This window comes from Oenanthe melanoleuca, chromosome 5, assembly GCF_029582105.1.
Source record: "Oenanthe melanoleuca isolate GR-GAL-2019-014 chromosome 5, OMel1.0, whole genome shotgun sequence".
Lineage (NCBI taxonomy): Eukaryota > Metazoa > Chordata > Aves > Passeriformes > Muscicapidae > Oenanthe > Oenanthe melanoleuca.
Genome location: NC_079339.1, coordinates 29,149,397 through 29,172,337, shown reverse-complemented (window position 1 = coordinate 29,172,337; position 22,941 = coordinate 29,149,397). Strand labels below are relative to the sequence as shown.

The 22,941-nt window shown below is 36.8% G+C and overlaps 1 protein-coding gene across 3 annotated transcripts in view; it reads left to right on the top strand.

Annotated features, from left to right (window-relative positions):
• The window catches only part of RAD51B (RAD51 paralog B), a 386,318-nt gene that overhangs the window by 43,380 nt on the left and 319,997 nt on the right, over window positions 1-22,941 (top strand). For all 3 annotated transcript variants that reach the window (XM_056492651.1, XM_056492653.1, XM_056492652.1), the window contains exons 5-7: window positions 3,374-3,510; window positions 6,059-6,178; window positions 7,438-7,621. In XM_056492651.1, coding sequence (XP_056348626.1) covers window positions 3,374-3,510; window positions 6,059-6,178; window positions 7,438-7,621 — 441 coding nt within the window. The remainder of the gene's footprint in view (window positions 1-3,373; window positions 3,511-6,058; window positions 6,179-7,437; window positions 7,622-22,941) is intronic.

The window sequence follows — 22,941 nt, the reverse complement described above, 5'->3', positions numbered from 1 at the left end:
AGTTTAAAAGGTTGGCAAAACTCTACATATTCATCAGAATTGCTAGATGAAATTTTAGTAGAAAGCTAATGGTTTGCTGCTGCTGCTGGTTTGATGCTGTGTTTCTGCTGCTTTTATGCTCTATTGCAGCTTGTGCACACTTTCAGGTTTGGGGTTTCTTTTTGGATTTGTGTGACTTTAGGATTTAACAATCTTAATTTGCTTTTACAATTCACTGGAGCATAGCTGACAAGCAGATTGTCTTTTTGACATTTTTTAATTAGGCAGATAACTTCTCCCAGGCTTAAAGTATCTTCTAAATTTTGCTGGGTGCAGTATTTAATTCCTGACTGGTAGGACTAAATTTTCTTTATGTTACTTAACCCAGGAGTGAGGGTGGCTGGAAACTTGGAAGTTTGAGTACCTGATCAGAAGTATTAGGGCTTGTGGTGGTATCTTCTCCAGCCAAGTCTTATTGCTTTTTGAGTGCCAGAGGGATTTGATTTGCATTACACTGTCTCAGACCTTTTTTTTTTTTTTTTTTTTTTTCCATGCCACTATTGGGTTTTAAACTGGAGGCTAAATCATAGCTGAAATTCTGTGGTCAGAGCTTTTTGCCAAGTTTTATGAGGAAAAATTAAAATAGTTCCTTCTTTGAATGTTGAGGAGTTTAATCTTGTGGTAGATGAGGAACTAGCTCCTTGTGATTTCATCCAAACCCTACAGATGTGCCAGAGAAAATAGTATATCACTTACTGAAAAATAATTTATCCCTGCCTAATAAAATATTCTTTAAGAAACTGTTGTAGTTTTCACAGTTTCTATCTAGGTGGTTTTTGGTTTTTTTCCAGAGGAAATTTAGAGTAAAACAAACAAAACAAATTTTATGCTGACATTCCATTTAAATTTATTAGAGGAATTTCAAGTAGGGTTCTGTTGTTCTAAACACTTGCTGAACCAGTGGTAACTGCAATAAAATGTAGTTTTGCAAAATTATTTTGTAAAATTGGATTATTTAAAAGCCTGTTTTAAGGCCCTGTAAAGGAATGCAGATTAAACTTGAAGTATTATTGTTTTTGGGAATAGAAATGCTTTCTTGCTCCATTGAGTTGCTTCCTTGTACTGCAAGGTTCCCTCATTTTCTCTGGTATGATGCTCATATCTTTGGACATTTTAATAGCATCTCTGCTGAATTAGCTTCTGTGTCAGCCACTGCAATGAATGTTGGTTCCAGTGTACCTCCTGGGCAAGGCTGAAACTACAAATGTTTTTTGAAGTATCCTCACAAGCTGTCCAGACATTTTCATTTAACAAACTGGATTGATGCCCTCCCCTCATTCATTTCAAGTCTTCTTTTTAACAAGAAACAACTGGTGAGATTCATTGGCTATCAGTCTAAGGAATGTGTATTGCCTCTGCAGTTTTTATATATGCTTTGGGTTCCTATTAAATTGTATCAGATATTGCTGATATGATAGCTTGTAATTTAAGTACACTGGCTAGGGAACAGATAATTGCATAAATGACTGATTCCTGATCTATCATTCACCAAATGCAGTGTGTGCTTTTAAACAAAAATCATTTAATGCTTCAAGCAGATTGATTGATGTAGCTTTCAGGCCTTCTTTAAAGACAAAGGTGACTAAAGGGATTTTAACTAACTGTTAACTGTAGCTAATGTGATCCTTCCCTGTAAATCTGTGCTTCAAGTCATGCTGCTACTGCTTAAAACAAAACCATAGCAATACTGTAAAATCTTGTGGTGAAAGTGTTCCTGCTTGAAACTGAACTATTGTGCATGTAGTTTCAAAAATCAATTTGATTTTGAGTGTCTGTCTACTGTAAAGTTTGTTTTTAAATTCAAAACAATAGCTCTGTGTTTAGGCCATTGTTCTGGCAGTATTAGGTGGTTTGAGACTGCATGCTTTGTTTTACAGTTAAACTTCCCTGGAGAGGCTTGCTTCTAACATGAGAATGAGCCCATCACTGTTTTCACTGCCTAAAGTCACTTTGACTTTGTTTTTAGTGTTTTTTGGTCCTCCTGGTATTTACAGGTTTGATTATCTCCCTTTCCAGAAGCAGTGACAATGTGATATTGTATAAAGACCCACTGTAGTAGTAATGAACTTGCAATTATCTGAACACAGAGCCCAGCATTCAGACACAATCTCTGGAAGATTTGTAGTGAATAAAGAACAGCAGACTGCCATCTCTAGTAGAAAAATACTGCTCTCAGAAACTGGTGATCTCATCAAACAATATGTTCTCTGGATCCTGGTGATTTTTCTCCTCAAAATCAAACTGGAACCTTTTCATACAAGCTGAGTATGCTCTGAATGCTGCTTTACCACAGGGGCTTTGAGTGACAACAGGTGGAAGCTTAGAGCTGTGTTGCTTTGGTCTAGGAGAACAGCAAAAAGGATGTAACAACAATACTTCCTTCAGGCAGAAGAGAAGCAAAAAGCCCTTTATTAAAGAAACAAACTACACTTTTATAGACTAGATCATGGAATTGGGGATAGACTTGATTTCATTGGTGCAAGGAAAGTAACACCCCTTGTAAACATGCTTTCACCAAAACATCACGTTTCCCATGTACTCTTCTGTGCACAGCAGCAGGTGCTAGCTTTGTTATTAATTCCTTCTCTCATGTTTTCCTTTGAGCAGCCTGAGAAAATCCAAGTTGCTTTTTCCTGGCTTTCACCAGTATCCCACAAAACTGGGAACTGGTCAGGGTCATTCAACGGTATTGGTGTTGAAATATGGTAATAGGGAGTTAACACCAGTGAAAAAACACGTAGTTCAGAGTGTAGTCTCTGGGGCAGATAAAATCTGTCTTATGTATACATGTGGTTCATACTGAACATTCAGTCTTTATAGAATGAGCAATTATCCTTGTGATTTCTAGGAGTGACCTGGCTTAATCAAGGTGATGATGATTTATAAGGAGATGTTTGTCTCTGAGCTCACTAGCTCTGGACTTTGAGCTCTAAAAGCTATAGATGACAGGTGCATGTCAACTGTGAATCTTTCAACTCTGCTCTGTTTCAGAAGGTATCACAGGGACAGATGGAGGAGAGCTGGGTGTCTCTAGGGAAGATCTTGTGAGGTGAGGGGGGGAGAGTAGGGGACCTCAAATTTGAAGGGTGATAATGATGTCAAAGAAATAAAGTATAAGCATAATGCTCTGTCTGAGAAGCTTTTTTTATTCTTTAGGGGATTAATTTGTCTGCAAGGTACAGGTCCAAGAGTACCTGCAAATTGGTCATTGTGGTATGTCTTTTCATGGCTGTCTCTTTTGGTAACTGAAAAAGCAGAATTGAGGGAACACTGGGACTTAGTTGAAAGTAGAATTATGGTGAAATGAATATGTTGCTCAACTTTTTTCTTCCAGATAACTAGCCCACCAGGTTGTGGCAAAACTCAATTTTGTATTATGTTGAGTGTTCTGGCTACACTACCTGTAAGCATGGGAGGACTAGATGCAGCGGTTATATATATTGACACAGAGTCAGCATTCAGTGCTGAAAGGTAAGATGCAAAATTCTAAAATACACACAACATCTTAGTACCTTTTGTCTTGGAACCCTCAATTATTTTCTGAGCAATAATTGTGCATTTTTAAATACTGGTGGTAATGAAACATTACTCTGGTACATGCAGTTACTCCACAGACAATGAAATTAATTTAATAAAATGGTTTGCTCACCTTCCTAATTTGTATGAGGTTGCATATTCCAGTTCTGGTATAACAAGATGGCATGATCTTTAATTTTTAAAAGGTCCTATCAGCCCTGTAGCTGACATCTTGCTTTGCAGTTTGGTTTACGGAGCTAACAGGATGTTACTTGCAGGATACAAAGGCCCAGCACTTTGTCTACAAAGGCAATGAAGGCTTTCCAGTGAACAGTGGGACTGATGTTGCCAGTTTTCCTTCAGATTTCTATCCTATTTCTGTTGAACAGGGCCTCATGCTCTCCTGCATTTCTGATTCCCTTCTGCAGTAATCTTGCATCTCCTATATCCTTTGCAGCTATGGAGCACTATGTTACTTTACTTCTGTAATATCGCTGCTTGTTCTAATATCTCCTTCTTGGCCCATGCAACCCAAGTGGCTCAGCTCTGCGTTTTGGTGCATTCAAGTGCTGAGTGGACAGACATCCTATGCTGGATTGCTTGAGAGTTACACGTGTTGGTTGCTGCTCTTCCCATGTCCATAGTCTGATAAACTGTTGAAATAATCCTGCAGTGTTTCATTAAATGTAGCTTTAATTTATGTTTCCTTAGTTACCAACTTTGCTGAATTTTGTGGCTTTGATTTTGAGATTTCTGTTCCTTTGTCCCTGTTTGAAAGAGCAAGTTGAAAAGTTATCAGGGGTCTGGGGAAGGACAAGAAGTACAGTAGTCTCTGTGTAGAAGAATGGGCAGAAAGAGGTTCACTGAAATAATTTATATATTTCAGATGATTTAGTAGCTATAGCCATGGCATGAATCTGGATTATCAAAGTAAATGTATTTCCATTGATTATTCACTGCAAGTTATCATAGGTGAGATTTCTAACCCTGCTTTTTGTCATGAGTTTGAAGTATAGTATATCAAAGAAAAAAGCTTCAAGCAGCGGCTCTGCAAAATATAGTGCTTCTTCCTTATTCACCACTTAAGTTTTGTTTTAGGTCCCTGAAATGTAAATAGTAATAAAAGGTAGTGACAAGACTTAACTCACTCTTTAGGTCCTTAGAAATGAGTGCTAAAGAAACGGAAAGCAGATGTAGATGAAACTGAAAATGCTGAAAATAGAACAGGATGTAGAAAGGAACCATGGCAAAAATATTAAGGATGAGAATATTTATATATTAAATCATATTCAGTATTGCTCAGTTGCGTATAATAAACAAAATTTCAGCAGACTCATTATATCTTATCTTGTGTTGCATCCTCTAAGGAACCAAACCATCAGGACCAGGTAGGTGCATTTTCCCTTTTCCCAAGGTGGTTGGGAGCTGGAGCACTTGCTATTTGTGGAGAGATTGAGGACTTGCTCAGTTGAGTGGAGAGAAGGCATTGGGGCAATCTAACAGTAGCCTTCCCTTGCCAGTGAGGAGGCCTGAAGGAGATGGCACAGGGGTGTGTGCTGGGAGGCAGCTGGCTGCATTGAGCTTCATTTCTGGGCTGATATTTGGAGAAGCTTTACAATTCCTAACTGCCTTTATGTGAAAGCTTTGCCCAGAGAGGTGGTACTGCCTCTATCCTTGAAGGCTTCTGAAAGAGACTCCAGTAACTTGTTCCAACTTCATAGCTGGTACCACTTTGAACAGGATGCTGCCTCAAAATCTGAGTTCTTTCTAAACTGATCTTAAATTTGTTTTTCCTGAAGTTGCTTTAAGTTTGTGTTTTAATGAAAGGAGCCTAAATTTAAAAAGATAAGGAGTAAATTGTGCCCACAAGTATAATCCACTAGATGCCACTCTTCTCAAGCTATAGGTGGTGGGGTATGTCTGCTTAAAATATAAAATAATTAAGTATTTTTTTTTACTAAAATTTAAAATCTTTATTGTGGAAAAAATTCAGTCTAATGGATCTTCTGTTTCTTAGCAGCTTGTTAAATTTCTGTGGTGACAAAACCCATTCTATGATTTCACTGCAAGGTAAAGGTGTAAAGGAAGATGGTTAGAGTTGGAGAGTAGTTTTATTTAAATGAAATTAATATATAGATAAAATAACTAGACTGGGAAAATGCTTGGTCATTGAGTGGAATATCTGGTATAAAACTTGAAAAACTTACTAAAAAATTAGTAAATAAACTTTGTTTCTAGAGGAGATATGCCCTTTCTTTGCATATAGACATACGTCTTCCCTAGTGTACCACTGACTCAGCATCACTGGAAAGAGAACCTAACTGTTCTGACTTCCACTGTTTCACTCTGACTGATAAAGTATGCTTTTCCTTTTAAAAAGATTTCCAGTCTTAGGTGATATCTGCTTATGGTTCAGAGCTGTGTTTGCTTTCTGAATACTTGATGCCTTATCTTGTATTATTCTTTTTGCTGTATTATGCCTTCTGTTTGTTTTTTTTAATAGGCTGATTGAGATAGCAGCAAACAGATTCCCTGCTTACTTTGACTCAGATGAAAAGCTGCTCTGCATGACCCGCAACATCCACCTGTACCGAGAGCTGACCTGTTGCAGTGTACTGAAGAGGTAGTCTTTTCCAGAATTTAAGAAAAAATAATTTTGATTGGATTGTCTATTACAATATTTTTTGTATCAAAGTTTTATGAAGACTAATTAATTAATTTGAAACCTTTTCATGTGGATACCAGCATAGTCTCCAACAAAGTAGCACTGCTACAGAAAGATTAAAATTGCTCTTTTAATTTCATAGCATGGGACTAATTCCCTTGATGCTTTTCAATTTCTGATAGACAATTTCTATGTGATCTGATTCCTGTTAGCCTTTAAAGGGAAATGTTCATGGGACAGGTATTCTCTTGGATTGTGGAGAGACCATAGTATAAGAGTTACATTTTCCATGAAATAAAGTTTGTTCCTCCAAAGTAGTTTACTTCCAGGTAGATGGGGATTCCTCTAGCAGTGGGAGGGAGTTGTTTAGCAGTCACCAGCCTGAGTGCAGTGTTGTATTGTCATGTTGTTACTTTATATTAATTTGTGAACATATATTGCAATGAAAATTGTTATATTTTAGCATCATGTTTCATGTTAGTGGGAGAGTTATTATCAGAATAGCTTTTTCTTCTAGTAGCATCTTTATCAGAGAACAGCTAGTAGAGTATTAAAGAAACATGGGATGGATTGAGTTGGGAGAGAGCTTAAACATCTAGTTCCAAACCTCCCATCATAGCAGGGATATCGCCCACTTGGTCATGTTATTCAGAGCCCCATCCAACTTGTCATTGAACATTTAAGGAATGGGGCGTCCATGACTTCTCTGGGCACCTGTGCCAGTGCCTCACTACCCACTGAGTAAAGTATTTCTTCTGGACTTCTAATCCAAATCTCTTCTTTTAGTTTAAAGCCATTTCCCCTTGTTCTATCACTATCTACCATGTAAAAAGTCACTCTCCCTCTTAGTTATAAACCCCCTTGAAGTACTGGAAAACCACAGTGAGGCACAGTTTCAATGCCCACTTTACTTGCTGTCTGCCATTCAGGGGTTGAATTTTTACTATATTTTTACTATATATTTTACTGTATATTTTTACTAGCTAGAGGTCTTCCAAAACTGTCTTGTGGAGAGATCCTACCTTGGGCCAACTGAGCCTCAGATTCCTTTCCAAATCTCTTTAATACATGCAGATGTTAATGGAGGCTGTGTATGAGGAGAGAAAAAGGGACTGATTTTAAGCTTGTTAAAGAAATCTTTATTTTAAAAATTTCAGTGTTATAAAATGGTTCTGTTGTGTAAATAATGCTATCAGTGACTTTTTTTCTTATTTTAGGATTATGTCTTTGGAAGAAGAAATTATTTCGAAGAAAGTTAAACTTATAATAATTGACTCTGTTGCTTCAGTTGTCAGAAAGGAGTTTGATACAAAACTCCAGGGAAATCTGGCAGAGAGAAGTAACTTTTTGACTAGAGGAGCATCAGTGTTGAAGTATTTGGCAGAGGAATTCTCAATACCAGTAAGTTCTTCCTCCTTTTCTAATTCTTTGCCTTTCAGTATCAAGTAATAGAGAAGAAGGAAAAGGACAGGAGGACAGAAACCAGACAATGATTCTAGCAGGAATTTTTAAGCAGGTACTAGTTGGAATATAGTTGGGAAATAAAAGAACAGTAATGGTTCTGCTTGGTGTGTTTTGTGTTTTTTTTTTTTTTTTTTTTTGTTTGATTTTTACTTTCTTAGAATTTTTTTGTTGATTTGGGACTTTGAATAAGAAATTACTAGAATTCCCAATTCTTTCTCAGTGCTTTGTTTTGTTTTTTGCTTTTTATCCTTAAATACTACATTTTCTTGCCGTTAAATATTGCTTATCCTGGTGGTTCCTTTGTACTGTATTGTCACTCTACCTAATGCATACTCTGGGCAGATGAAGATTTCTTCTGCCTCTGTTTCTTTAACTTAATAGAATCTCCAAAAGGCTTATGCTCTGGAACAGTGTATACTCCTTTTGTAGCTGATAATGTGTGCTGATTCCTGCAGAAGGGAAGCTAACAGCTCAGCAAATCCTCGTCTGTAGACTTGCCCATAAAATGCAAAGGAAGACATGGACACTGAGTGCAAGGGCTGGGTAGACCTGACTGAAAAGTTCTTTAGAAAATGCGAACTGTGTATATGTGTTTGTGTGTGTTTATTATGTGGTCCACAAAGGGTCATTTCAAAAAGTATCATTGAAACTCAACTCTTTGAAATATTTCTGGTATGGGTAACCTACTCATCACTCCAGTGTAAGAGAAGCTGTGGAAAGAATGTTAGTAGGACTGGTGGGACCTTTTTCACTCTGCTGTTCCTGAGGTCACAAACTATCACATCACAAATAGGAACTGTGGAACTGGCTGATGTAACTTAAGAGGAATGGATTTCCTTCTGACCCACAGGTAATATATTTCCCCATTTAGAGCCAACATGCTCCATTTAAAGACTAAAAATACTCTTGATATTTGTAACATGACAACAGGTCTGTCACAGTTAATTTTCTTTTCACACTCTGATCTCATAGATTTTAGTTTCAGTGCTTCACGATCACTTATGCATTGTGCTCCTTAAACTTTTACCCAATGCTTTCATTTACTTTAGAAAGCCAGATGTTTAGCTAAATGTATATTTACTATTAGGTTGAATAAGGTATTTTTTTTTCTCAAAATCACCTCATATGGAGAAATTACTTAACCTCTGCAGTGCCTTTTCTGCTGTCTTTCATTAAGTGTGTTTACTTGTACTGTTTCATCTTCCTGCACTAAAGTGTCTCAAAACTGAAGTGCTTCTGTTGGCACAGAGAGAATATTCAAGCTGTTGATTTTCTTTTTGTTTATAATCAAGTATTCCCATTTGGCCTTGTTCTTCTTTTTATTCGGTTTCCACATTGATGGTTGCTTTTTACTTCCTCTGCACTTTAGCTATTGCTGTTCTGATATTTGAAAATATTGGTTTATGGAATGCAAAACAAATTCCAAAATAAGATTCCTGAAGCAAAGTTGTTTAGATGCCAGTTCTCTTTGAATTGGGAAAAATATGTAAAGAGTTTAGTCAAAATACATAGTTGATTTGTTGATACATTGTGTAGCAGTGTATGATGACTTTTCCTAAATTATGGGGATAGATTACTTTCATGTTTTGTCTATATCGGGACTGTAAAGCTGCTGAAATGCAGACTTGGTTTTATTTGTTGTTAAAAAGTATATTTAATACCAATGTTATGGAAACTGTAATTGAATTATCTTTACAGGTTGTTTAAAATTAGAATAAAAGAAACTTTACTTGCAGAATTTAGAGAACTGGTTCCACTTTGAAGCTTTCTAGAAAGAGACATCTCTTACAAGTTACACCACATTGAATCAGTTTCTTTAATGAAGTTAATGTTATCAGAAGAAAACATTTTGGAACTGAGTTACCAGAATTTGACTAGCTGTATTTAGGCCAGATGTGGTTCAGACTGCTTCTAGTGGTGAGAATTCCATGGAAGGTATGGGTCCTTTTCTGTTAAGCTGCTCATATTTAAGTATAACATTGTCACTCAAGTTTTAAGCATATTTTGGTATATTTTAAGCATATTTATATATGTATGAACTTGAATACCCTTTCAACTGCTAATAGAAGCATCTTCCTATTTCTACATAATTACACTGAAGTCCTGGCCATCTGCTTGCTCAAGTTGTTTAATGTAGTTCTCCTTTCAGTCTGGGACTGTTACTTGTGTTGTTCCTCTCCCTTCATATGAGTAGCTTTCATACTTTTTTCCAGAAAGTGTGTGTATTTCTTTAGGTAGCACATAAAAGTTAAAACAATGTGACTGGTTAGATGACACAGTAGAGGATTTGAACCTGCAGAATTTTGAGAATTCACCAGGTTCTTGAAGAAACTGCATAGTCCTTCGATCAACTCAATAGGATGAAAAGATCCCAGTTTCTAATAATACTGTGAATATTATCCACAGAAGCATAAATATTTAGAATTATGTATATATTGCACAATTTGCTGACTTTATTCTGTATGAAACAAAGAATCTTTGAGTAGACCTGCCTTTGTTTTGAGCCATGGAAAACAGGAAACAAATTAACTACTAAGTCAGGAAGATTACTTCCAAAACTAACTTTCTTTTAAAAAAAAAAAAAAGAGTTCTTGTTCCCTTCAAGGGGTTTCACTTCCTTTGCCCAAAAATTCATGTTGGTGTTCATGTCCTCATGAAATGGTGAACTGAACAATGTTAGAAAATGGCATTTGTGCTAGCTGTATCAGAGCTTTTGGTTTCAAACATATTCTCTTTTTTTGGTGTAAGGAGGAGCACCTAATCTTGTTCAGTGTGTATCATCTGTTTAAGTAACAAATAGTTCGTGAAATGAGTGTGGTGAAGCACTGGAACTGAGGTTGCCCAGAGAAGCTGCAATGCACTATCCCTGGACATTTTCAAGGCCAGGTTGGATGTGCAACCTCATGTAGCAGAAGGTTCCCTGCCCATGGCAGAGGAGTTGGAATTAGATTATCTTTAAGGTCCCTTTCAACCTAAATCATTCTATGATGTTAACGTTTCCTACCATGTTATACTTAGCATGTTATACTTTCATGCCCATAACTGAGTCTATAGCTCTGGATTTTTAAATTAAATATTACACTGTTAGCCTTTATTTTTTTCCAACTACCTGCTTAAAAAGTAAATGTCAGAATTTCACATTTATATGAACAGTCCTGTTTGTAAAGTGTGACTTGGCATGGATTTTAATTTTTTTTGTTGTTTACTTGGGAAACAAAGATGGTTAAAGGGGACTTTCAGAACAGAATTGTTTCTTTGCCCTTGCAAAACTTGCTAAACTCAGTTTTTATTGGCAGACTGTCTCAATTATTCCTCCACAATGTTGAGCAAAACCAATTTTGATAAGAGGGTAAATTTGACTGTTAAGTGTTGTTAGATTGGAGAAGGTAGATGGCTTTGTCTTCTCATGTGGTTGTTAAAAATTATCCTCAGAATGCACATGGCTTTGTTTTAGTTTAAAATGGCTGGTTAAAATGTAATTATAACTATTTTCAGTACTGCTGCCATTTGTATTCTTTTTTTAAATGTGTCTGGAGAATATATGTTTATGCAGTTTATGGCCTGACACTGTTCCTTTTGGACCATCTATACCATAAAATGTTTTATACTGCTGAGGAAAAGGAATGTGAAATGGTGGAGCAATGTTTCCTGTTTTCATGTGGTGGTGAAGTATAGTGAAGGATGTAGTTTAAAGTTATATGATACTTGAATTCAGTTTGTTTTACTTTTAAAGTATTCACTTCATTGCTTTTTCCATTTTACAGTGCAAGTGACTTTGCCAAAAGCTATCATTCTGCACAATTGCACATATGAAATTATGTAGAAGGATCACACCAGGATTAACATGCAGGAGAGGGAGTTGAAAGGAATCAGATTTTATTACCAGGTTTATTTTTTGATCTGCTATACGATTATGCACAATATTTGCTTTAAAGTAGGGCAGGCACTTTCTCTGATATGTCTTGGCTTGAATTTCTGAAAGACCTCTTCTAAAGTAAATAGTTTCTAGTGTTTTCTAACCCTTGTTGTTACACTTCTCTGGGTTACCTTCAGCTGATTGACATAATCTTGAAAGTGAGGTGCCTCAAAGTAGACAATATTCCAGATTAATCTCTAGCAAAGTTTAAGTTTTTAATGGAAATATAATGGAAAAGGATTTCTTCTCATGCCTTGCAGGACATCCTCATATTTATGCATCTTAACACAGTTTTCTTTCTTTGCAGCAGCCTGATGCTGTTTACTTACCAGTTGTTAAAATCTTGGATCTATATCTGCTGACTGTGTTGCTTAGCCAGTTGCTCCTTCTAATGTTATTTTTCCCGATTTGCCAAGATGATTTTGAATTCTAATCTCATGGTTTACTTGCAGTCTTCTTCCTCTTTGCCTGTTCTTGCAAGAAATCATTAATTGTTACAGATTCTTTGTCTAGAACCAGACTTCATGCAGACTGTACTATTTTAGTCAATGAGATACCTTTAAACACCTTTGATAACTATTTGTCATTTTACAATAAAATTTGCATAAATTAATCTTGGTTATAGTTCTGGCTTTAGTAACATACCTATTTATGATATTCTACTGCTAAAATAAAAATAGTATTTGTATAAAAATACTGGGTTTTTGTTTGGGTTGCTTTTGTTTGATTTTTTTTTTTTTTCTCTGTCCTATCACATTTTATTCTGTATGTGCTATAAAAAAATGACAGTTAATTGTACCGATGGGCTTTTATGCCTTGTCTTGGGAGTTTAGGGTTTGACAAGATAGACTTTTTTGACTGTATGAAAAAGTGCCTGGACCTTTGGGCCAATAATCTATTTGTGACTCTGGAGAGAGGCACTTATGTTTTGGGAATGCAATGGTTTTTGCATTTTTTCTTGTGCTTCTTCCTTGTCCCCTGATTTTATTTAAACTGTAAGTTCTCTAGGAATATTTCTGCATTTGCATAATTTATAGCTGAAAGGGATTGTAGTCTTTAGACAGAATAGCAATGCAAAGAATAGTTGACCAGACTGAAAGTTGTTAAAAAAATCTTGATGTGTCTTGAGCTCCTTGTTGAATCTTAAGCTTCTGTATGACCTCAGTATAGATAAATCGTTGATTTGATTTCAGATTCTCTAGTGTTAGTTTGCTTTTTAGTTACTCAGCCCCAGGACATCTGGGAATGAGGACCTGCTCTGCAATTGTTACTCCTAAGTAATATTGTACCAGCCCCACCAAGGCATAAAGGGATAGGAATAAAATAAAATAAAGATTGGGCAATGCATGTGTCTCTTATAATACAAGTGTGCTCAGAGATCACAAGTAAAATTTTACTTTCTTGGAAACTGGGGGTATATAGAAATGATGGTACCACTTCCTTCTTTGTGTCTTCAGGACTGCTTTGTGAGAGCATTGCAGTCATGTGGAACTAGGTGTGCTGCTGGGGCTGCTGTTTGATCAAGTTTGGTCTGGAAGCTCCGTGATGCAGTCTGCTTGCCACTGTTAACTGCAGGCCCTGCCTTTTGCAGTATGTGAAATTTCCTTCTTTCCACATGTAATAACAGACAACCAGACTAAACTATTGCAGCTAGATGGTTGATGATCCTGTGCTGCCTTGAAAATAGAAGTATCTAGATTTGCAGGGCAAGCTTTTCAGTCTGCGCTTTTTCTTCTGCTGTTTGAGGCTCTTGAGTGTTAGAAGAGTTCTTTGTTTTGCTCTGGTTTCTTTACTCTGTTTTGCTTGGAATTAGAATCTATGAGCTATAACATAAGGTCTCCTGAGAAACTTCATTCTGACTTTTCTATGAGAAGACTCCATCTTTATTGAGAACAAGTATGTTTTATATCATTATTTTCTGAAGCTTCGGCTATGTGTTGATTGATTTTTTTTTTTTTTTTTTTTTTCACTCCAGTATTGTATTTAAAGTAGAAAACCCATAATTTTAATAGCTTTTTAATTCATTTGGCAGAAATTCAGTATAAAACAGAGCCATTTCAAATACAGATTCCTTTGAGAGTCTCCATGATCTTAGCAACCTCATCAAAACGGTCATCCTACCTCTCTAAAATGCATAGCTATATCTCATTTGAGAATATAGCATTTCTGCTGTAATACAGTATGTAAACAAAATGAGATTTCAAGGTTTCTAATTGAATAGGGCTGAACAGTTTTCTGCAAAGTTTTGATTAGACAGGAATGAATGAGCTGCTGTTTTTTCTTGAGGGGATTACATCTGAATTTTAATAATGACAGTATCTCTTTCCAACTCAATAGTGCTGACATTTTATACTTCAATTTGGATAAGCTGTACTGCCCACTCCTGCATTAAAATTAGGTTTTTTTTATCTCTAGATTCCAGTATTTTCCATACACTACCTTTTGTATTTATTGTATCTCCTACTTTTGACCTAGGCAAAGAGTGCTTTTCCCTTCAGCAATATCTGAGGTTTTGAGTGGATTCCTGGCAGTCTATGGTATTTTATTTTTCATTATGTTCTGGTCAGCAAGATTAGTTCTAATACATGAACTTTTTTTTAAATGCAACTGAAACTTAGTTCTTGAGAGAGAAATTGCTTTAGAAATGTTTACTGCTTATATGCTTTTTGTAACTTCATAGAGATTTCCCCTAGGGAAGAAGGTGGCTTGCTAAAGGCTGCAGGTGTATGCTGGTACTTTACTTCTCAAGAACATTAATTTAAGTGAAATGGTTTCTGATACTGGCACTCTTTGAAATACCAAACTGAAGTTAGTTTCCTGTAAAGCTTATGAACAATACTAGTGAGCTACAGCTGGGTAACTGGAAGGCCAGAGTAGGGTGATGTCTTTCTCTGTAAGTCTTAATTTTTGCATCATCTAAGCTTGGCGAGTTTTGGGCTTTTATAGCTTCCTGTGGTTGCATGGAAGGGCTCTATGTCACAGCTCTTTCTGGAACTGTAAGGGGAACAGTCACACCTGGGCATTGAGTACAAAGTTTCTGAGGAGCCCTTGGGTACACAACGTATGCACAGAACTAGAGCAGATGTGTTTTGCTCTGTTTCTGTGATGTCCCTAAAATGGAGCTGCTAGAAACAAAAAGAGGCTGCTGAAACAGCAGTTAAGCTTGCTCCTGCTTGTCATGTTTTTAAGGAGCAGATTTATAACAATAAATGATTCCTGTAGAGATGCTGTTTGGGGTTGGCAGCAGCACTTAACTGCTGTGTCTTCTTTCTCAGTTGGCTTAAGGGAGTCACAGAAGAGTCACCACTAGCAATGTAGAAATCCACTGACCTGCAGCTGCCATTCTGAAGTTTTCCCTAGGAAAGAAGACATCAGATACAAGTTGCAAGCAGAATAAATTATTTGTGCAAGTCGCAAGTGACACATGGGTAGTATGTTAATTGAGCCTACTTAGAGAGTGTGAGTAATCCAAAATCAGGAGGTGGTAAACGAGTGGCAGAGATTCATTCTTTCCTACCTGTCTTGTAATTAATTGCACTGTTGCATTTGCAACCAGTTTGTGCTTGCTTTATAAGCCTGAACAAGGATTTAAACCAGCTGAAAAAGCAAGCCAGGGGAAAAAATGTAGTGGGCAATTGTGCAGCTGAGCAGGCACTAATGTAGGCAGAAAGAGGCAGGAGTGTGTGGTTTCTGGCAGCAGCACGATTTTGAATGTAAAACTGCATCTTCAGTAAAAAGGATAACATGAGTAAAAATGCTAGAGGGATTATTACTTGGAATAAGCAAAGAAAAAGCTTGAAACATCCTTTAAGCTTGGAACTGTTCTAGGAAGGCCTGTATAACGTACCATTATTACAATGTTTTGACTAAAGGTGAACCAATGCCTGGTTGTATATAACATATCCTTACACTGCTTAAGGCTTTGGTGCACTATTAGATCAGTGTCCTGGTTTTCATTTGCACATTCTGATTTTAAAGTGCATCATAATTTGCTGTATTTGGAGTTGTAGTATATCCATACATAATGAATTATAGCTGAGGTCAGAAATTATGCTGAACAGTAGATTTTCAAACCGAAGTATTTCTTCATGTGCTAAAATTCAGAATGATATGTATAACAATCCATAAAATAGCTGCTATGGCTCATAATATGCTTGCATTCCTTCATTATTAATAGCTTCATTTCCATCTGTCCCTATGCCATGACTGAACTAATACCCAAGTTTTTGCAGCTGCTGCTTAGAATCTGTATAATGTAGTTATCTCCAGCTCCTGTTCTTTGTCTGTTAGTAAGAGGAAATTTTATTGAGAACTTACTAAATTGTCCAAGACTGTAAGTTCAAGTTTGTTTGAAAGTCTGTGATCTTGATTTAACTTACCTGGCGTGTGGTACCATTTTTTGTTCTCTTGTTTGGACTACATTGGTTGCAGCAGTTGTTTCAAGTAATAGTGGTTTGTTTCATCTCATTAGAGGTTCTGTACATAGTTGTTGTAGTCCTGTATCTTGTTCTATTTTTAGAACATTTTGTGCAAATTATAGCTGCTGATTTGTTCTGAAGGTAGACTTTGTAGTGAGGTCTGATTTGAAATGAATGGGTCTGTGGGTAGTATGTGTGGGGCTTTTTGACACCCTGTCTTAGAAGGTGGATGAAGGTGAATTTGTTTGCAGCAAAGACAGCTATTGATGGAGTAAGTAGTATGTAGATTGCCAAAGTACTTTGTGCTTGGTAGTGAAGAGTTACTGGAGAATAGCAGTTCAGTATATTGCTAAAGCAAAATAGTTTCATACTAGTTACTTGGCGATGCAAAGTTCCAAAAGTATTTGTGTGGTCCTCTGTGTGCACGTACTTTTAAAAAATTCCAGTGCTGTCAGATTCCAAGTACCACAATTTATAAATCATAATACACACTTTTTAATTTTTTGATGCCAGGTAAAGTCTGTCTGCATAAAAGTAATTTCTTCAATTATAAAGTAATAATACTTGTGTATATTTAAAGGAATTTTTTTGTTTCCTAAAACAGCACAGATTTTACTGATAGGATGTAATGAAATATTGGTCATCTTTTTAAAAATGTGGAAGAAAAAAATAGCATTGTGCATGAGTGTCCCACCTGCATTTGGTCCAGTCATTCACCTCTGACTGGCTCTCTTGTAGCCTAAGATGATGGCTGTTGAAATACAACCCAACAAGCTAAGTGTCCATTAATTCCTAAAGCCTTAGTTATTTTCCTGACAAGGGTCACTTATTACCAGCCATTAAGTGATAGTAGACTGGTCTGTTACTAGGATTGTATTTCAGTGGCCTTTGTGTTTTGTTTGGTTTTTTCCTGGTTTTGGAGTGTTCATCAATACGATTAGTTTGAAATAATTTCTTTTTTTTGGTTATTTTAATGCTCATTTTTTTTTACTTTGAGCTCTGTTTGCCCTAAAGCACTGCTGTTTTGCAGTTGGCTTTGCAATCCTTTCTTCTGAAGAAATAGTAGTTATGTGCTTCTCCTCTCAAGGGTGAACAATCTGTGCAGAAGCCTGCACTCATTCTTCTTAGTCCCTGCAGCTGAATCTTTGGATGATAGAGGTAAGGTCTGCATACTGGTGATTGTCATGGATTATTGGTACAATGACTTAGCTGCTGCCTTTTTTTTTTCACAGAGCCCTCCAAACATAAGGAGAGGTCTGTGAATAGCTGGGAAATGAGTCAGTATGGCAATCACACTGCTTAATTTGCTGGTACTAGAGTGCAGTAAACTACTGAAACTCTGTACATTTCACCAACTTGTTTGGAAGGCAGCCTGGGTCGTAGATGCTGCTTAAAAATATGAACCTAGCCCTTCTACACTTGTAGAGCCTTCTGGAGTTTGGAGCAGAAAACCTGAGAATTTGTAGCCAGGCCCAAAGCCTATTCATGTCATGCAAACACTGCATCTGATTATATTAAACCTAGCTATTATTTATGTAAGTTTGGATTTTTGTAGCTGATGTTCCTCAAATACTGATCATGTCCAAAGAAATGCTGGTAATTAAGAATGATCAGTCACTTTACCCCAGTTCATCTGAAGAATAGACAACATTGACTCTTGTGACATAGCAAACTGCCTTCTTTCTAGCAGCTCAATAACTGACATTGAAGATTCTGTTGTTTAACAAATGACATGAGTAATTTTTTTTGAAGCAAAACATAATTTATATTTGGTCCATAAATTTTGCTACATGTGAAGAGAAACTCAATGGAACTTGTGGTACCAAAGATGTCTGGTTAATGATGCTTTTATCAGTGATAAGTCATATAGGTTTTATTCCTGAAATTGAAAAAATACACACAAACTTAATTACTGTCATGTGCTCCTGTTAGAAACTATAGATGGAATTCTAGTGTTAAAACTCTAGCACTGATAAACAAGATTTTTTCAGTAATCCATCTACTAACACAGTCTATAACCTCAGTATTTCTACTACTCCAGCTTTTTTCTCAACTTCAATGAATCTCCTTCCTAATTCAGTGTTCTAACTGATGAGGTAAAGCAAAGAAATAACTATAGGAAGTGTGTGGAAGTTTGGGGATTTTTAAAATTAGCTCAATTGGTGCAGTCAGGAAAAGGGAGAGCTCTCTAGAAGTCTGAAAAGGAGCTTGGGGAAACCTGCCTGTCAGTTGGTGTAGTAAAGGAGAGTATTTCTGCCTGTAAATATTCCTTTGTCTAGTTTAGACTCTGTGGAGTTACTGATAAGCAGAGACATTAAGCTTTCCTACTTTTGCTGTGACATTTAATCTGGAGATTCCATTTATGTTTAAATTGCAGGAGTTTAATACACTGTAAGACACCAAATGCTTGTGATCATTTGTATCCCTTTGAATGTGAGTGATCTAGCAAACTGATATGCTTAATCATTTGGTGTTAATAAATGCCTTTTTGGATCCACTCTTCTAGTGTAGGCATGTGAAAGTTTTATCAGAAGAATAGACAGCAGAGTTTTTGTTAAATACAAATACTTTAAGCTGCTTGCTCTACAAAATAACTTACAAGTTTTCGATGATACTGAAATGGAAGCAGAAAGCTGACCCTCCTCTGCCTTCCTGCAACAAATTCTAAAGCAATTGGAAGTGAAAACTGACATTGAGAATTCTCTTGAGTTTTTGCTTTCATCACCATGGTGCTTCATCTATTGTATATGGCAGCTGAGTACATCTGTCTTTCTCATAAAGGTTTTCTTTTTCCATTCCTTCAATGTGTACCTCTCCTGTTTTGCAGGTGAATGTCTTCTATTGTTTATGCTTCCTGTCATCCCCTCTAATTTAGGTGTCTTTAGACACCTTTAAATCTACCACATTGTTATGTAAATCTCAAAATTAAATATAATTTCAATCAAGATTTTCCTTGCTAGTCTGTTTTTCACTCTCTTCTTTACATTCTTCATTTTCTCTTCAAGGCTGAAGAGATGTTTCCCACATGCTTTGCAACAGCTGTTGGTTTACAGTGCCTGTTAGCCATGGTTGCATTTCTTGGATTTTTTTAGTTTTCTGAAATAAGTGCTAACCACATTGTCTTGGCCAGTTAGGATGAAAATGCATGTGGCTGAAAAATTCAGACTGTACTCATCAGATTTAGGCTCACTAATATTTTATGTATGTGGTTGGAGGTGAAATAACTCCTAATTTTCTGTGGACTTTTGTATATGCATAAATGTGTAATCATACACAAATAAATATGCACTTCATCTTATGAAGTATTTAATTTTTCTTCCTGAATGTTTTTACCAGGATGCAATATCCTTGCTTTTTGACTTGTTCACTTGTATTCTGCTATAGTTCCTCCGCGCTTTTGAAAGGAGCAGCTATGTTGCTAAGTTGTCTTTTTTTTTTTAAAAACTTGGTTATTCTTTTATCACCTTCTGCTTTCTTGAATCCATCTCTCCCATCCCTATTATTTGTCTTTTCAAGTATTTCTCCAGTCTTTTGACACCTTCTTGAATGCTAAACCTGTCCTGCTTAGGCTCTTTCCATTTATGGTGCTGATGCACAAGCATTTTGCAGGAATAGTACAGGGGATTTTTGGTGCTATTGGATGTTGTGCTGTGGTTTATTTATTCTTCTCAGCTCAGAGCACTGTTTGGACAATAGATGTGTTTTTCAGCTATATGGGTTAAGACTAAACTTAAATCTGCTTGTTATTGTTGGGTGTGTTTTCTCTGATACAATATAGGTATGACAGGTGATTTGTAAGAAATAATTTCAACAATGTTATTTAATTGTACTGAAACTATAGGTACTGGTTTGAGTTACCCAGACTTAGGTAGAACTAGTTCCTTATTCTGAAAGTAATTGCAATCCATGTCTTCTTCAGATTTTTGGACATTGAAATATTAGCATTTCCATTAAAATACTAATCACAGAAGCATTTTCAAGAACTGCAAGCAGATTTTTTTTTTGTGACGTTTTTGGTTGCTCTGCATTCTGTGTAGGTTGCCTAAGTGCTCTGGCAATGTTGGTAGAATATAGATAATGTAGAAAGGAGCCAACTACCTTTTTTTCTGTGTTTTCTGAATACCAAATATATAGGTATCCTCAATTTGCTTTCTGTTACTCATTTTTGTATTATACCAGTCTATTGTCTTTAGTTTTGTTTAGCTTTTTTCAGAAGATATTTATGGCATTTTGATAGGGAAAACATGTATTCTAGTAGCTAGACATGAAATCAGAAGTTGTTTGGTTTATATTCTTAACTGTGTTCTATCTCCCCTGGCTCAAGTTTGATATGCACAGGAAAAAGAACTTTTAATGGAAAGGCATTTGAATTTTTTGTGGCAAATCTTGTTTGCCCAATGACTGAAGTACAATATTCCTACTAGGATGTCCAGTGTACTGTGCTATGGCAGTTTTGGATGGTTTATTTCAGACTGAGGTATTGAGTGTGTATTTTGCACAGAGCCTGATTAAATTTGCATTTGGCTATTGCTTATGCAAAACTGGTACTATTTCTACAGTCAAATCAATTGTTAGTTTAGATTCCTGCAATAAATGTCTAATCCAGTGCTTTCTGGAGAATGATAAATATAGGTAGGGTGATGGAGAAGCTTGTTTTTGTATGATACAAGTTAAATTCCTTCCCTTGTTAAGATTTTACGTAGTTGATTTGGCTGAAGAACTTCAGTATTCAGTTTTGAGATTTAAAAATGCAACAAAGCCTTAATTACCCACTCAAGTTAGGCAGAGTGCTTTGTTAGCTGAAACATGCTCTGGTATTTGTTATTCAGTGGTGATTTTTTTTTCATGATACAAATCTTTGGTGCTCTCATTGACAGGATTGGGGATTGGCTATAATGGAATCGTTTCTACCAGTTGGTGAAGCCTTTCACACAGAGCAACATCCACAAGGTGGTGCCTTTTCATCACCCAAAAGGGAGAGCAACTTCTCTTTACAAAGTTGTGCTGGCTTTTTGCCTGTTGCTTGGCAGAAATGGGAAGTTCAGATACACTCAGCTCAGTATCCTTTTCTCCCTTAATGTAGAATGAACCCTATCATTCTGTGTTCTTTCCAGCCTTTGTGGTTGCAAACTGACTGTGATGCTCAGAAGTTTAGAGAAGAGAAAGGCAATAGCTTGGAAATCAAAACTGAGCCATTTTGTCTGAATAATGAAAAGATCCCACCTGAAATACTGAAGTTTTACAGATCAGGGAGGATATATTCTGCCAGAGTAAAATCACACCTAGAATTGCAACAGTTTTTTTGCCAGGCTCAGGTCACCTTGTTGGAACTACGCAGCAGCCTGAAAATGGGAGAATGTGCAGTGCTTTAGGCAAGTGCTCTATAGTTTGGGGAGTGGGAAAAGGGGAACTGGCATAATCTTGGCCATTCTTTTGTACATAGTTTATCTTTGTAGGGTGAATCCAGTTTGAAAATGAGGCAGCTGGAATATGTTCTCAAATATTGCCCTCTGCAGAATAAGACTTGAGAACAGAACTATTATAAAGAAGGAGTTTTTCACATGACCTGTATGTAATTCCCAGCTGTGAACCCTCTGGCAATGAGCGTGAAATCCAAAATACAGCTGATAGGGAAAAGGGCTGTTGTCAGCTCAGACTGAACACTTGAGTATTCATAGCACAGTGCTTTGACAAACAGACATTGGAGTACATCAGAATAATTTGTTTTTGAGATCTGTGCAGGGTCCTCCTTCTAGCTGTGTGTGCTTCCAGTTACAGTGGTAATCAGGGCTGAAGGAGAACCAGGTGTGCACCATATTCTATTTCTTTTCTAGCAGAACAGCAAACCTTCAACCCCCTCCCCCCCAACCACTCCCTTTGTACCTCTCTGCCAAATTTCCTGCTGTAAATTGGTCTTATGTTTGCCTTTATGTACCTTGTGACCCCTTCAGAATATTTGTGGTATTTTAAACCCTGAATTGTGTGCATGACACAGTGTTTAGTTTGGAAGCAAAGTTTAATCACACATGCTGATTGTTGTGTTTATTTTGGAGCCAATAAGTAGGAGGCAACCTTTCATATTTTATTAGTCTGGATGAATTTTCCCTGTTACTTGATAACCATGTATACGTTTGAACTTTTTAAAGTCGATATTTAAAGGAATGCTAGAACAGATATGGCATTTGAATGCAGCCTCTCATCCATTCTGGGGCTGGATTCCATTGGACACCGAAACTTGGTGTTTGTGGTTCACTGTGGTGACAGTGATAGAGTGGCTATTTTGTTTTTAAAGGATTGTGTATCTATGTGCCAGTAAAGCTGGAGAGGGAGCTCTTTTGGAAAGAGCAACATTAGAGGAAAGTCTTTTTATATTTGTTTCTTCCATCTACTACAGATGAAGGGAGCTGTGTTTGCAGAAGGAGGTTATAGTTCTGAAGGCCTAACCTTATTTTGTTTGCTTCCCACACGTCTGCATTTACAGCAGAATAAGCGAGTATAGGATCAGGATTTGCTTACTCCTCCTAACCTGCCATCTACCCCTGACACCCCAGCAGAACTGCTCCCATGGTCTGCAGCTGATAATGCACGTGTGGGCAATTCTGGGCCCAAACCTTAACTTTGAATGCTGAGAGGCTTGGGGGAAAAAAAGGAATGAGTTTCCATGAGCCCTCTTTTAATAGAATGTAATGATAAAGGATGTAACTGAAAGCTGAGAGTAATCCACCAGCAAACTTTAATGTAGTGTTGCAAGGACACCTGTCTTGGATATTTGGACTGCTGAAGCAAAGCAATTTTGATGCAAGTTTCTGTACATAGTGAAATAGAAGACACTCTGCGAGAGTCACATAACACACAGCTTTAACTCCAAGCTGTATTTTTCCTGTAATATTTTACTTGTGTTTTCCTTCTATAAGAAGCTTTTT